We start from the raw sequence: 17,045 nt of genomic DNA, 5'->3' as shown, positions 1-17,045 counted from the left end.
AAGCCGGACAGAAATCTCCCCGCGGAGAGATCTACCCAAAGAAACCAATCCGGAGATAAACGCGGCAGGAGGCCAGACGACAAGGGGAACGATAACAATCGTCGTAGAGTCAACATGATCATCGGAGGATCGCAATTCTGCAACGATACGGTCTCCGCCATCAAGGCTTACCAGCGGAAGGCGGAGTCGAGCGCAAACTGGCCTGCATGGTCTCCTACCAAATATGATCAGAACTGCTCAATCACCTTCACAAAGGAGGATGCCAGCGGGATCGATCAGCCTCACTGCGATCCGCTCGTCATAGACCTCGTCATACGAGATCGGGAAGTCGGAAGAGTACTCATTGACACAGGGAGCACGATAAATGTAATCTTCCGCGACACTCTCAATCGGATGAGCATTGAACTCGGAGAAGTAACTCCAACTCTGAAACCGCTCAAAGGCTATTCTGGCGAAGTATCGATGACCCTCACAAAAGTCGTAGAGTTCGCGGTAGTTGATCATCCTGCCATCTACAATGTGATCATGGGAATCTCGTGGCTCAACGCTATGCAAGCCGTTCCATCGACGTACCACCTCGGCATCAAATTCCCGACCCCTAACGGAGTCGCAGCTATCTAGGGATGTCAAAAACAGTCGCGACTGTGCTTCCTCGCATAACACAAGTTAAGACAGATGACAGCCTCTGCAACGGCAAATCGCAAATGCACGAAGATCGATAAATCTTTGACCAACAATGTTTTGAGAAAAGACGATTTCACATCGTCTGCCGACGCAGACGCTTCGGGTGTCGAAACTCGACACGAGGCCGGAGCCGACACTACAATTCAACCGGAACATCCGGAAGAGAACACTGACCCTGCCACGATCATCTCGATCAAGGCGGTCAGCACGGCGACAACCGCCGAGTAAAAACGCTCGCGGCATAATACAGAACTACGAGATGGCTTGATCCTCGAAAAGGGTACGTAGGCAGCTCGTCGAAGGACGAGTTCAGCTATCCCCCTCTCCAAAAAGGGGGGAGGGGGCGGGGGTGAGTGCGCATACTCGTATACTCCCACATAGAAAAAGATGTGTTATTTGTAATCGAATTCTATCAAGATTTCGAATTTTTTTACGAAATATGTGTCGCTCTTTTTAAGACAAAATCGCAAAACAATCTCACTTCAGCAATATACGTATAGTCTTCGAAATAATTGCGACACGTCGCCAAGTTAAAAATCGAGATGATACGAACAAATTTTCCGAACGCGACCACTACAAATCTTACACTCCGTTCATCGATTGGCCCCGACGAACACATCAGCCGTCTTAAACAAACGCAACCTGATCACTCTTTTGATCTTCAAACGTCCAACACAAGGACAAAAGCGCGCTAACAAAAAATCCGAAATTTTGGTCTAGCACTTCTAGTTGACTTAAAAATTGTCTCTGGAAAGATGTTTGATTCGTACCATACAAGTCGTATAAGCCGAGAACCTATCGCGGACTTTAAATCGGCACGAATCAGGTAGAAATCAAAACAGGAAAACCGATAGCCGGCTAGTCACCGCACAAACCTCAAAACCGAGAGTAAAACTAGGTCTTGCCCTAAATCAGGTAGAAATCGCAACAGAAAAACCGATAGCCGGCTAGTCGGCTACGTAGCGACCGAGCTCGAACCAAAGTTCGGTCGCTAACTCTTCCGAAACGTCGATACGACATCAGTCCATGCATTCTCGTCTACCCTTCGATGCTATCTCCCGAATACCGTAGCGAACCCGTCTCACATTCCCCGCCATTTCTAAGTTATCAATCAAACTTTACCGTTAAAACCGCAGAAAGTTCATTCTTTATCGAAAGAAGCCGTAATAAACGCTTCGAGTCGGAAGACGGCCCGAAGGGACCTAAGATATGACTCGAGGCCCGACTTACGATTTCTTAACCAACAGCCCGTAAACCGCATGTCGGTTTACGCTTGGTTCGCAAGGGAAGATAAATGTCAAGTTTCCGTTCGAGCTGCGACTCAACTAGGTTTTGCAGTCATAGGTTGTTAGAACTAGGAATCTCACCGACAACCCTCATAGCCGAGGCTTCTACCTTGTTGTAACACTCATACGCGAATTCAGAATAAGACTTCTTTTTGCTCTCTTTTTACGACTTCTTATTTTTCTCGTCTTTATTTCGTGTTATGATTGCTTGGCGTGTGTTTTAGCAGATATCCGGGACCTCTGGGAAATTAAAAGGAAAATTTAAACGGAAATCGACAGTGCGAATTTCGGTTCCCACACTGAGTTCATCCAAGTCTATTTCAAAATTGGGCTATTCTTCATATTCTTAGTCATCTTGAGTAAGTTGGTACTATATGTTTCAAAAAATGACTGAATGAATGTTGTTTTCTCTTAGACATATCAGAGCACCATTATCCATAGCACCCCTAATAAGGTGCTTAATCATTTTTTTAGTATTAAAAATGTGTTAAGCATTTTATTAAGAAACTTCTACTTTTTTAACCTCAAATGCAAGTTTCTTATTTTGGATGCTTAAAAAAATATAATTATTTAATATTGTTTTATATAAGATAAAATTTATTTATTATATAAAACATATTTAATGATAACATTTAAAACATAGATTGAAAAAAAAACATAAAAATAAAGATTAGTACAATAATCAACAAAAATCTGAGCTCAATTGTTGTCTTCATCACGTCCAAATTTACTCCATACATGTTCAACCAAATCCGCTTTCAGTTGTTCATGCATTTGTCGATCACGAATTCTAATTCGAACACCCATCATATTGGCGATATTTGTAGGATATTTGTAGAATACGTGTAATCGACATGTGCACTTCTGTGGTCTTCTCCTTGTTGGAACTCGGAAACATCAAGTTGAGTGTATCCATCTCGTTAGTCTTCTACTATCATATTATGAAGTATGATACATGCTCTCATAATCTTACCAAGTTTGATTTTATCCCAAAAAAGTGCTGGATTTTTTACGATGGCAAAACGAGCTTACAAGACTCTAAAAGCACGCTCGACATCTTTTCGGACAGCTTCTTGACGTTGAGCAAATAAAACTGCTTTCGACCCTTGCGGTAGTGAGATAGATTGGATAAAAGTTGTCCATTTCGGATAGATACCATCGGTGAGATAGTAAGCCAAATGATACTCTCTTCCATTGACAGAATAAGTCACTTGCGGAGCTTGACCATTTATTATGTCGTCAAAAACAGGTGAACGATCACGAAGATTGATATCATTTAAGGTACCTGGAGATCCAAAAAATGCATGTCATATCCAGAGATCATATGAAGCAACCGCTTCTAAAACGATTGTTGGTTTACCCGAACCACGAGAATATTGCCCTTTCCAAGCGGTGGGACAATTTTTCCACTCCCAATGCATACAATCGATGTTTCCTATCATCCCGGGAAATCCACGATACTCTCCAACATCAAGTAGACGTTGAAGATCAGCCGGTGTTGGTCTTCTTAGGTACTCATCGCCGAATAAATAAATTATTCCTTCCACAAAATTCTCCAAACATGACCGAGTTGTAGTTTCACCGACCCGGAGGTATTCATCGACTGTATCAGCCGCAGTACCGTATGCTAAGACACGAATGGCTGTTGTACACTTTTGGAGTGCTGAGAGACCAAGCATTCCAAGACCATCATTCTTTTGGCGAAAGAAGTCAACTTCGTTGGAGAGTCTATCAACAATGTGCATGAACAATGTCTTGTTCATTCTAAAATGCCGTCTGAAATAATTGTTAGGATACGTTGGAGTTTCACTGAAATAATCATTCCATAAACGGACGTTGCCTTCTTCACGATTTCTTTCGATATAAGCTCGTTTTTTCTTTTTTTCCTCCGTTCTTCTTGATCACCATGAATGGTAAACTTCTCAAAGGTTTGATCAAAAAAATCATCAAAGATTTCATCAAATGCATCATCTAATGATTCATCTACAGTGTTTTGGGAAGAAGAAGCCATAAATTGTGTTTGAAATTTGAGTTTGAAGAATGATTTCGTCGAAGTGTTTTTTAAAAACTCAAGAGAGAATATGAGTTTGAGAAAGTGATTAAGAGGGAAGCTGAGGTTGAAAATTTTGAGTTTTATGATAAAGCGATTAAGAGAGAAGATGAGTTTGACGAATGTGAGCTTGGTGAGAAAGTGGAGTTGAGAGAAGATGAACTTTGATCTTGATGTTTGAATATGAGAAAGTGGAGTTGAGCAATATGATGTTTTTTGATGAATATGAGACACAAAGAGAGAATATCAGTTTGATCTTATAGTAGTGACACAAAGAGACAATATGAGACACAAAGCTCACTTTGTTTTCGAGAGAGAATATGAGTTTGATGAGCATGTGACACAAAGAGACAAAGAGACAATGAGATCCGTGACAACTGACTACAAAGATCCGAGATACACAAAGAGACATTTCAGACATACAAGTCTGTCAATACAGGTCCGTGACTACAAAAATACAAATATACATGAGGCTTCAGTCTTTTAGCAGGCCCGTGACTTCAGGTCACCATACAACATGCCCGTGAATGAACAAGAACATCGATACATGAGGCTTCCGTCTCTCACAATACCTGAAACAAAGAACAAAACACATATATGTTAAACAGGAACCAGAACAACAACAAACAACTCAAGTGAGATATATATTTAACACAAGCAACTACAACAAGATAAACTTCATGACAATCAACAAGATATTTAAAACAAGTAACACAAGCAACAAACACGAGAACAAGCAACTTAAACCAGTAAGACCGAGACTTAAACTAAATGGACATAAACTCATCAATGAGTTTCTTCTTCAATGGCTCTTCATAATCTGGTAGTGGTCCTTCTTTAGCATGGAGCCTGTCAAGTAGCTTTATTTTAGACAGCCTCTCTTTCAAAGCCAAGTCTTCCTTCTTCAAGCTCCACATTGTCTGAAACTGAGACAGCTCTTTCCCATCAGCTGCAGTCTTTTTAGAACTGGCCTTTGTTGCCTTCACACCCTTGGGGCGATTTGTTGCTTCATCATCGTCAACAGAATCTGCTTCAGTTGCTTTAGAGCTAGCTGAATGTGAAACATCCCCACACTTCCTCTTCTTGTAGCCTCCATCATTTTTAGCTGTAGACTGCTCGCACCACTTCTGATCATTTCGCAACTCTTTCCAAGCATGCTCAAGGGTGAACCTTTTTTTATGGTTGGTGAAGAATATTTCGTGGGCTAGCTTCAGGACATCATTCTCGTTTTGTCCACTGGTCCTCTCTCTGGTAGCTGCTTCATAGGCACCACAAAACTTGCAAACGACATCATTGATCTTCTGCCACCTATTCTTACAGTGCGATGCCTCTCTCTTTTCACACCCACAAGCTTTGGACTTGCATTGTAGTACGCAGCTATTCTTTTCCAGAATGCAAGTGACCTTTACTCATTCCCTATTACTGCATCTTTGCTCGTGTTTAACCACGAGCTGATGAGCACAACGTCGTCTGTAGGCGACCATGTTCTTCTTTCTTTCTGTCTGGCTTGAGTGTATTCCCCAAAGTTTGAGTCCTCGGTGCCTTGAACACCAAAGAAGGGAGGTTGCGATGAAGACAGTGAGACACTGTCTGATACACTACCGAAGATAACATTTTGTTGTTGACTGCTAAGCAGATCAACAAAGTTTGAAGACGATGTAAACGGATTAAAATACATTTCCAAAGTGAAAGAGAAATAACAGATAGGAATCTGTTATTTTCGGAAGAGAGCGTTTTAGTTATAAAAGAAGATGGAGATGGAAGAAGGCAGATATCATTCAACAACTTCTTTTACAGATAGCATTCAACAACTAACAACTTTTACAGTTTCGAGTTGACATGTATCTAACTTATATTAATTACCATCTCAAAACAATTATCAAAGGCATAGCAAGTCATTAATTTTGACTATTCAATACATTATCAAACACAAAGCAATTCATTTAACTCTCTTCCTCAACCATAACCAATCATTTATTCATTTCAACACATCAAACATACAATTAATCCTATTTATTACACGGTTTCTAACCACCAGAGCAAAGCATTAACTCTCTAACTCAACCATAACATCAAAGAGACAATCAATTCTATTAAAAGAAGCAGAATGTTTACATGTATTGACGATCCTTCCTCATTAGCCTTGATCCATGAATATGCACTCCTCTGCTTCGTCATTTGCCTTGATCCATGCAGCTCAACAGAGAAACAAACATAAGCAATTCACAAATGAGAACCAAAACAGCAAACACATATGAACTAACCTAACAACATCTAATCAATACAGACAAGAGCGACAATCAGTTCATTTGAGACCACAGTCCTACAAAACGTTCACTCAATATCATAAACGAGGAACAAATAATTTGACAATCTATTCATTTGAGACCACAGTCCTAACATCATCTAATCAATACAGACAAGAACAAACTTTCAATACATTTCGCAAATAAACACAAGAGACAAAAACATATGTTTACCTTTTTACAGTTGTCGTCATCTTCTTCTACTAACCTTCGTGTTTGTTGATCCTTCCATCTTAAGAAACACAGACAGAGACAAATTAAAATTAATCACAAGGACACAACAAACCAAATCAAATAACAAAGAGAGAGCGGTACAAGTTCTGACCGTCTATGAGATCCACCGAAGGAGAGGACCGATGCGGATTCTTCATCATCGGGGGAAGATGAGGAGACAGATGCGGAGTCTTCATCGTCGGGGGAAGATCACGAGACAGAGGCGGACTCTTCATCATCGGGGGAAGATCACAAGAGAAGCGGGGAGTCATCAAGGGAGAGAAAGAGAGAAGCGGAGTCGTCGAGGTTTCACCACAACGAGGCGGAGTCGTCAAGGGACATAATCGAGGTAGGCGGAGCCGCCGAGGAAGAGAAAGAGAGAAGCCGATTGGTCGAGGTTTCACCAACACGAGGCGGAGTCGTCGACGGAGAGAATCGAGGAAGGCGGAGTCATCGAGGAAGAGAAAGAGAGAAGCGGCTTCGTCGACTTTAACGGAGAACGACTCAGATCGTCGACGATCCAATCCACAAACGCGGAGTCGCCGAGGGAGAGAGAGAATCAAGCGGAGTCGTCGAGGGAGAGAATGAGGAAATCGAGTCGTCGAGGGAGAGAGGGACGCGTTTAATGACATGTGTCTCACAAGCAGCGTTGCTTGTGCCGCTTAATTAAGCAGCGATTTTTCTCTTATTTTTTTTTTTCTTTCTTTTTTAAATCCAAAAATTATTAAACACTCCCCTAAGCACCTGCGTTAATCCTGGTCTCATAGTCCAAAAGAAAACCACATGGTCATGGTACTTTTTTTTTACCAATGTAAATGCGTATAGATTTTGCTACGCGAGACAAATGAAAGATGAAAAAAAATATTCTCCATGTACAAAGATTTCCTTCCATTATGCTAGGTGTAATTAATTACTTAAAAATAGTCAGCGAGAGGTTTGACTAGCAATAATGTTCAGAAATCTAAGAAATCACACGCACGATCTATCTTAAGCGTGGAGGAAACAACCATACTCGTCCCCGTTCCAAGTCCTTCGACTTTCTACGTTACCCAACAAGTAGGTTTTATTTTCAGAAAGTCACATGTCGTAATATTGTATCCACAATATAGTTCAAATTTACACATTACAGTGAGTACGCCACAAGATTAATTACCAACTCTGACTCATCTTGATTAGGTTTGAAGTTTCCAGCCCACCCTCTAGCTTACTTTTAAAACCCAATAACTGATCACTAATATATGAGCCAATTATATAGAGACTTCAAATCACTAAGAAAATAATATACGCCCACAAATAAGTCTTATTAGTAAATTTCAGACCGATACATATCAAACTCTATTAAAAAACTTCAAATCACTTTAACCTATCATTCATATAATCGATTCACTCTTACTAGTCATGTGAATTAATATACATGTATTACTATCCAATTTCAATCAATAATTGCATATATATATATATACATATGTAGTTTTGTATCGGTGTTGAGTAATTCCATTGGTCATATGCCATGATAAAAGATATGTAGGATTAGCAAATCAAAGAAACAAACAGTTTTATGTTATACCAGTAGCTTTTAAAACAAAAAGACAACAAGTAATGATATAGAGTTATAGACTAAGGTTTTAAAAGCAACAAGAACCACCCAACCAACATTAATTTTTATTCTTTTACAGATTGAATATAAACATCACTCCCCCCTCTGCTTCTCACTCACACACAATATTTTCTACATATTTATATGCGCCCGTGTGATTTCAACAGCTGTATCAACCTTCTCTCTTTCAACACAAACCTCTCTCTCTCTTTCTAGTACCATGTCGGAGAAACGAATCGGTATGGTTGAGAAAAGTAACAACAAGAGACAACGAGTGAATCTTGTTCCCACATTCCCCATCAACGACCACCACGACGTTCTTGTTGAAATCCTCCGGCGACTAGACGGCCCTTCTCTCTGCTCAGCCGCTTGCGTGTGCCGTCTTTGGTCAGCCGTGGCTTGCAACGACTCAATATGGGAAGAGCTTTGTTTCCGACAAGTGTCACCACGACCTTCGCTTTCACTTCGCTCAGTTGTGTCTGCTCTAGGTGGCTACCGATGTCTCTACTTCCTCTGCATCCGTCCGGTCCTCGCACGACTCCCCAAGATCATTTGGAGCCGAGACCAGCTCCAGCTCTCACTCTCCCTCTACTGTGTTCACTACTACGAGCGCCTTTACGTCGGCGCGTGGCTTGGAGACGCGCCACCTTCTTCGCTCATGTTCCTTAGGAAACCCGTCAACGTAGTCTGATCCGGCTTTGGCCGGACCGGGAATGAATAAACTATTAGTTCACAAGATTGTATTCTTTATCATATTATTGTTTACTCCTATTTGTTACGATTACGAAATTTCAAGTTCGTCATTTCATTACAAGATTTTTATTAATAAACGATTAGTTCACAAGATTGTATTCTTTATCATATTAGTATTATTTACTCCGATTTGTTACGATTACGAAATTTCAAGTTCGCATTTCATTACAAGATTTGTATTAATAAACGTGGGATCTTTTCTCCTTAGATACTGCCAACGTGTAGCTGTTTTGTCTCTTCTGCTTTTTCTTTTCTTTTCTTTTCTTTAAAAAATAAATATAAGCTCACACTTCATTTATTTCACTTTTTGGTTTAATGTGAAAAGAGTTGTTCGAAAAAAAAGGTTTAATGTGAAAAGAAGACTAACCTCCAACATCATTAATTTCACGTCTTTGGTTAACGTGAATATATAGATAATTATTTAGAGAAATTATAATTATTTAGAGAAATTATACTGTCTCTTTGAACAATACTTCTTTTTTTTTCCTGGAGAAGACACTTTTTGATAATGGAAGAAAAAAGGTGCTACAGTACCGTTTTGTATACAATGAAATCCCCATACTCTTTAAAAAAAAGAAATTAATTTCATCAAAAAATCAACAAAAATTTATTCGTTTAATTTTGTTTGGATGTTCTCATGTACTTGGTAGGGATAAGATTTGGATTTTATTGTGTTGTGGAATGTGAATTTTCATTAACCAACAGAAAAAAAACCGTTGTCAAACAATACGGTGAAATCAGTCTAGTTGCAATGGAATGGACGAAGCTATACAGTGAAATGACCATACAAAATGGAGTGTTATCTTTTTCGGGGAGAGAGTCTGTATCCAATGGTTCTGTTTTCATTCCATCCAATGGTTCTGTTTTCATGCCAAAGATAACTCAAGCTGAGTTGGGTGATTACATATTAACTTAGACATGTAATAATGGTAGAATTCATATGAATTATTACATTGAATACCACAAAAACGTGAAACAACAAATTGAAGAGTACACTGGCTGCCCAACAATATAAAGTTGAATAGATGATATTTTTATATACGTATGCACACTAGAGTCCATATGAATTATAAGACTGACTACTACAAAAACGTGAAACAACAAATTAAAGAGTACACTGGTTGGCCAACAATATAGAGTTTAATAGATGATATTTTACATATAGATATGCAAACTATAGTCCAACAATTGACATCCGAAAAGCAAGAACTTAGCGTATCAAATTAAAACTAGATTGTAAATAAGAAAAGCTAGGAATGTGATGAATTGGATACCTTTGTATGTACTTTTCTTGTTGTAGTCTAGATTCGTTAAAAGCGATCAACTTATAGGTGATGGACCACAAAAACAATGGCATACAATTTTCTTTGTTAATCCACTATCAAAAATTAACTTAAAGCCCATCCACAAAGGAAAAAACAGCCTGCCTTGATTTTGACATTACCACATCCACATTGGCCCATATCATGTGTATGCTCCCTCATTAAGCTTAAATTTTACCAACAATGTCGTATTCGCAATTGCCCCAAATGGAGTCAAAAGTCAACACGACGCAGAGGTCACCTGATGATTCAGTCACCTCTACAGTAAAAAAAAAAACGGCAGGTATGTGGAGCGGTTAGAACGAAGCAAAGCGGGAAGCTGAGAAACTTCAGAGGTTTGTACTAGCGAAAATGGACGAGTCTTAGGGGAATACGCAAGCAGCTATGTGAAACAGAGACTGAGTGAGGCTGATGCAGAGAAGCAGTACCTCTTTGAGAAGATTAAGCTGCAGGAAAATTCGAGGGTGACATCACTCATCTGAGGATGAGGCAGAGAAGCAGTATCTCTGTAAAACGAGTGCTTGTAGCCTTGATAACTCTATATTTGTGTGTTCTCACTTTGTTGTTATTAAGTTCATTTCCTATCATGTCGTTTATTCACTGGTTGATTATGTATGAATATAATTGTATGTCTTTTCTACAACTCTTACATAACCTTGGAAATTATCTAACTCTTCTTATTGGAGGAGTTTTCTGATAGGAACCTGAAAAAGAAAAACTCCTTTGTTTATTGATTTTTCTCTACTTAACAAGTTGCAAAGGTTGATTTATCGAGTCCTTTCTCATTCCACATTAGTGTTTCTCCCCAACATATTATATAATTTTTTGGACAAATTTCCAAAATACCACATTTCTAAGTTTATGTCACAAAAATAGTCATCAAAAACTAAAATGACCAAAATAACATTTTATCTTTTGAAAAATTTAAATTTTTTTTATTTTTTCACAATTTGAAATCTTATCCCTAAACCCCATTCCCCAACTCTAAATCCTAAAACCTAAACTCTAAACCCTAAACCCTAAATCATAAACCCTAAACCATAAATCATAAACCCCACCCCTTGACTCTAAACCCTAAACCCCACCCCTAAACTCTAAACCCTAAACTCTAAACCCTAAACCCTAAATTCTAAATTCTAAACCCCACCCCTTAACTCTAAACCCTAATGTTTAAATTAATTTACCATTGGATAAAACATTAAGTGCTATTTTAATCATTTTTATTTTTAGAGGCTATATTTGTGACAAAAAAATTTTTAGTACTATCCTAGTCATTTTCTCTAATTTTTTTCCTTTCTTGACTTTGAAAACTAATAATGTCTATGTGTGTGCTTGTTCACATGTGTTGGAGCTTGTTTACGTTATACTCTGTTTCAGGAACTATTATTTCTATTTGCACTGCAACAAAGAAACCAAAAGTTTAGGATATATCATCTTGGGTTTTGAAGTGGGGGAACACATATCATTTTACTTTACATAAAAGCGCTTACTCATTGAATCATACTTTAAAAGTAATTTATCTAGTAGGTTAAATACTGAATATTTACATTTTATGGCAATAGAGATGTTCAAAATTGTTTTAAAGTGGCATGTTTTTTTGCTTATAATCATCTGGATTAGTTTCAAAGAAGAAAATAAAAAAATGGCAAAAAAAAACCAGAATTTTAGACACATTGTGGGAAACCGTTCTCTCTCTCGTTGCGATGCAACGTTAATGGCGATGGAGAAGGAGAAATTCTTAATTACTCAAACTCTAATCTAATCGAGACATGATCAATTTTATATGCTTTTCTATTTGTTCTTCACTGAAAAGAGATTTATCCATGGTAAATTAACGGTTAATTTTTTTTCCACTCCACCATTGTAATCTCCGGTTTAATCTCTATGACTATGATCGATGACAAGAAATACAATTCAGTTATGTTGAATCAATGATCAAGTGCTAAGAAACTTATCCTAATTGTAACTAATGTGACCACAAAAATATTTAACATTGAAGATTACTATTCGAAATATTTAGAGTAATTAGGTCACATATAGATGAAAAAACTCATAATTAGCTAACTATCTCATAGATATTCTTAAACCCCAAAACTATCCCTGCCCAAAATCCTTCTATCTCTCTCCCTTTCTCTTCCGTGTCTCTTCTAAAAAATCTCTTTCCCAAATAATTAATCTTATTCTCTTTCTCTCTCGTATATGTCTTTAAAATCTCTAAACTCATTTTTTTCATTTCTGCAATGGATTCTTCATTTATTTTCTGTTTTCATCGATGTGAATATCTTTTCATCTGAGTGTATTTCTTTCAACACGGTGTCTAGATCCAAAGAGTATTATCCTCTCGATGACGTTCGCCTACCATAGCTTCTCTGTCAATTTGTTTGAGGTCCACCACAATATAAAGGTTCTAAGCAATTTTATGGCGCATAAAAGGGAGATCTCTTTGACTCACATGCTGGTAAAGGCACATGGCTGTATAACAAGAACAAGATTTCTGTTAACTGGTAAATGTTTGATTAGATGTTACCAAATAAGTCTCGTGAGCATATACAAGTTTGGTTAGTTGTTAAAGCTTTACGTTAAATTTCTTTGTTTCAAATTAGTCATGATTATATGATACATGGCTATAAATTTCTATAGAATGTGTTTCTCTTATCTGATACTTGTTTGGTTAGATGTTACAAAATATATTGTCGATTTAAAATAGTTGATAAGATGCTAAAAATAACATCGATAGCTGATATATGGTTTGGTAGATGATACCAAAAAGGTTACCATGCTAACTTTATCATTATCTATTCAACTTTTATATGCTTAACCGTTGATAATTATTATATCATATATAAACCAATATTACATCCAAGTTTATGTTTTATATGGAAATATCATAATAGATTGAAGTCATTTATGTTGTACTTTATAAGTTATATTTCTAATAAAAAAATTATCTGCTACAATTTAACGTTAAGCCTCATTTGCTTTAAAATAGATGTATTATATAATACATGGTTTGTAAATTTCTACAAAATATGTTCATTATCTAATACATATTTGGTTAGCTGTTATGAAACATTTTGGCGCTTTTAAAATGGCTGGTAAGATGTTAAAAGTATCTAACGTTAGCTACTACATGGTTTGTTAAATGCAACAAAATAAGATATCAGACTAACTACATCATTATATGTTTATTATTTAAGGTTAACAATTATTATATCTTATATAAACCAAAAATTACACCTAACATTATATTTTATATGGTAATAACATATAAGATTGAGGTCATTGTTTTTGATATGTGATAAGTATATGTGTCTAATAAAGAAGTTATCCACTAACAATTTTTATATAATTTTACTTTTAAACTTAACTTTAAACATTATTTGTTAACGTACAACAATATACGCTTAAGTTTCCTACTGTGTTTTTTTCTCTCTCTGTAGATTGTCGATACTTGCAACCAATTGTAATCCTTAATTCATTGATGGAAGATTCATAAATTAGATGAATTTTTTTGGTGTGTCTAAGAATTGAGTTGAAGATGAGGAGATTAGTGTAGGATTTGTGTCGCAAGTAAACAACAGTTAAAAAATTGGATGAGAAAATTGATTGTAGGTTTGAAGAAAAATTTTCAACTTCAATGAAGATTGAGAAAAGATCTGTGTTTTCAGCAGAAAAATTAAAAAAGAGAGAGATATAATAGAGATGGAGATTCGGGAAAGAGAGAGAAAGACAATGAATGTTTGGGCATGGATAATATTATCAAGAATGACCAAAAAGTGTACAGTGTAAGATGGTTTTTGAGCGTTTGGGGGTAGTTACCCAATTTCCTTCACTTTTATGTATATTTAGCCAATTATCTCAAATATTTATTGGTGGTTCTTTATTGAAAATGTAATTTTTTTGTTGCAAGGAGATGTTGTTAGAATCGTTAAAAATTGGTAGTTTTATTTACTATGTCTTTTGAAAAATTTATTTGAAATCGAAATAATTACATTTAGGGGCAGTTTCAAGTTTATTATATTTAGAGGCAGTTTCAAGTTTATTATAACATAATAAAGCTATTTCTTCTATTAAAACACTTTCTTCTAACAGCTTCTCTTTTCTCTAAATAAAGTAGTCACTTCGTAGCTAAATAACTGACAAACCAAACTACTATATTAGCATAAATTAACTTCCACCACACACTTTTCTCCTTTCCCAATACACTTTTCCCTAAATCTAACTAAAAGTTAACCAAATAACATTTTGATGCAGAGAATATTTGGACCTATTAATGAATAATATTAATATTTGTAATATATCCAAATATTCCCTGCATCACATTTTTAAATTAATTTTTAATATTACTAATTTTTTTCTCTTTCTCTCTTCTTATCATTTTCTTCTTTTTTTCATGGTTGCAGAAAACTACGACAAGTCTTTTTTTTGTGAAACTTGAAGAGACAGAGATCCATGGTTACAACATCATCATCTTGTCTACAAGCTTTTCTTCTGCCGCAACAGTACCACCTATGTCTCCATCTCGTCTTTGCCTTCTTTCTCGCCGTCGCCTTCGTCACCTCCTTCTCGTCGCCGCCTCGCTTTCATCTCCTCCATCTCTCCCCTTCGTTGCAAAAGCTCGATGAGCAACAATGACCAGTTTTGGTTTTATTGCACATCTGGTCCCTAGACAGTTGAATATATTTATTTCTGACTCATACGTTTCTGATTTGCAATATACCGTTTCAAATTGATTTCACGCTTTTTAATTGTGCAGACCATACTTTTCATAATTATAAAAACGAGTCTTCGAACTTTCTGGATGTTTTCAATTCGGCTCTTAACTTTGCAGGGTGTACATGTGTACAAACCCAAATGTAAATTTAAGGTTCATATTAGGGTGTACATGGTAGAACATACAAAATATTAAGTTACATCTGCGTATACATGTACACCTCATATGGTGTACACTACTATATTGTATAATATTTCTTATATGTACACAAAGCAAAACATATTTAAAAAGCATAAACTAATTTGCATGTATATAACTTGAGACGTAACCAGTGTGATACAAATATACATATTCAAATATGGATAGCTTGACACATAGACACATTGTACACGTAGATAAACATGCAACATAGTACATATGTACACATATGCAACATAGTACATATGTACACACTCATATGTGTATACCACCACATTGTGTACACGTGGATAAACATGCAACATAGTACATATGTACACACTCATATGTGTATACCACCACATTGTGCACCTCTACTGTTATCACTTTCCATTATATGCACACAAATCAAAATCAATTCTCAATACAAAGAGTATCACTTGCAAACAAAATTCTCACCCATGCACACATGTGTTATATGTGCACACATGTGTTATATGTGCACACATGTACACATCTTCCATTTATTTTTGTAAACATGTATACTATTATCATGGTTGATTGTACGTGGTTGATTGTACATTGTTAATTGTATATGACTATACACCATATGTCATGCATTAAAATATGGAGAACTATGCTTACAGAAGATTGATCGATTGTGTACATTGTATAGTGAAAATTTAAGGTTCATATTAGGATTTACATGCTAGAACATAAAAAATATTAAAAGAAAAGAAAATATAAAAATATTGATTTTTGTAAAAAACAAAATTAGTCACAATGAAATTTTCTGAAACAAAATTCGTACTAGGCATTGCTCTGGGTGATGTAACGATTTCAATCTTTTGTTTGTCTTTGTAATCACTATTATTCTCTAAGTTAACTCCGCGTACACATATACACCTCATCAGGTGTACACTACTATATCTTATAATCTTTCTTATATGTACACAAATCAAAACATATTTCAAAAACATAAACTAGTGTGCATGTATATAACTTGATACATTTGGTAGCGTGATACAAATATACATATTCAAATATGGATAGCTTGATACATTGCCACATTGTACACATGGATAAACATGAAACATAGTACACATGCACACTTATTTGTGTACACCACCACATTGTGCACACTTATTTGTGTACACAACCACATTGTGCACCTTTACTGTTATCACTTCCATTATATGTGCACACCACCACATTTAACCATTTACATTGCATTTGTGTGTTAATTTTGTGTCTGCATACCAATTTGAATAAAGTAGGGGTTAACTTTCTCATTTGGAAGTTTGTGCGAAATTGGAAAGTAACTTTGCAAAACAAGAAGTTTTAAGGCCAAATTGTAAATATTCTAAATCTAAAGGACCAGTCGTGCAAATATCAAAAACTTGATTTGGGAATGGATATGTTCATGGTTTCAGGCGCTCATGGAGGAAGGCAGACAGAGGTTTATGAGTCACCAACTTGAAAACGCGGAGGAAGACGAACCGCGAGGGTGAGGAGAGTGACGACCTAGCACTGACGGGGACGACTAGAGCGTGTCTCCGACGAGAGCTTGTCCTTGACGAGAGCTTGCCGACTTCCTCTTCATCACATGGAACAACGAGAATGTAGAAATAAGTCGGAGATGGAGGAAGATCGCGGTTCACCAGAGGCTCAGCGACTGGCCTCTAGTGGTTCATGCCACACAGCGGAGGAGAAGCTTGAAAAAAAAAAAGATTTACGGTGGAGATCGTGATTTACAGGAGACTCAGCGGCAGAGCTCTATCGGTTCATGCTACATCGCCAAGGAGGAGCTTCGAGATTGACTGTTCCGATGGGTATATACGGCGGAGATGTACTTTAGATTAAAAGTAAAAGTCAACCACCTAACTAAATCAGATTAAATCTTCTTCCGGATCAACCACTGATTTTTAAATTTCAAAAAGCTA

The 17,045-nt window shown here is 36.8% G+C and overlaps 2 protein-coding genes across 2 annotated transcripts; one reads left to right on the top strand and one right to left on the bottom strand.

Annotated features, from left to right (window-relative positions):
- Positions 1-4,787: 4,787 nt before the first annotated feature.
- Positions 4,788-6,775, bottom strand: LOC106324424 (glutathione S-transferase T3-like). The gene is made up of 4 exons (XM_013762396.1): positions 6,642-6,775; positions 6,501-6,558; positions 5,444-5,731; positions 4,788-5,402 (listed from the first exon to the last, which is right to left on the bottom strand). The coding sequence occupies exons 1-4, from the start codon at positions 6,773-6,775 to the stop codon at positions 4,788-4,790; spliced, it is 1,095 nt and encodes a 364-aa protein (XP_013617850.1).
- A 1,465-nt stretch (positions 6,776-8,240) lies between these two features.
- Positions 8,241-8,958, top strand: LOC106325827 (F-box protein SNE). The gene has a single exon (XM_013763879.1). The coding sequence runs from the start codon at positions 8,357-8,359 to the stop codon at positions 8,825-8,827; it is 471 nt and encodes a 156-aa protein (XP_013619333.1). The 5' UTR covers positions 8,241-8,356; the 3' UTR covers positions 8,828-8,958.
- The last annotated feature ends 8,087 nt before the right edge of the window (positions 8,959-17,045 follow it).

Source organism: Brassica oleracea, chromosome C2, assembly GCF_000695525.1.
Source record: "Brassica oleracea var. oleracea cultivar TO1000 chromosome C2, BOL, whole genome shotgun sequence".
Classification (NCBI taxonomy): Eukaryota; Viridiplantae; Streptophyta; class Magnoliopsida; order Brassicales; family Brassicaceae; genus Brassica; species Brassica oleracea.
This window is presented reverse-complemented; position numbering and strand designations above follow the sequence as displayed.

Coding starts and splice junctions, on each gene's coding strand:
- LOC106325827 (XM_013763879.1), top strand. CDS start 8,357: ATGTCGGAGAAACGAATCGGTATGGTTGAGAAAAGTAACAACAAGAGA.
- LOC106324424 (XM_013762396.1), bottom strand. CDS start 6,775: ATGAAGAGTCCGCCTCTGTCTCGTGATCTTCCCCCGACGATGAAGACT. Junction 6,559..6,641: donor CTCATAGACGGTCAGAACTT/GTACCGCTCTCT, acceptor GTGTTTCTTAAG/ATGGAAGGATCAACAAACAC. Junction 5,403..5,443: donor TAAACACGAGCAAAGATGCA/GTAATAGGGAAT, acceptor ATTCTGGAAAAG/AATAGCTGCGTACTACAATG.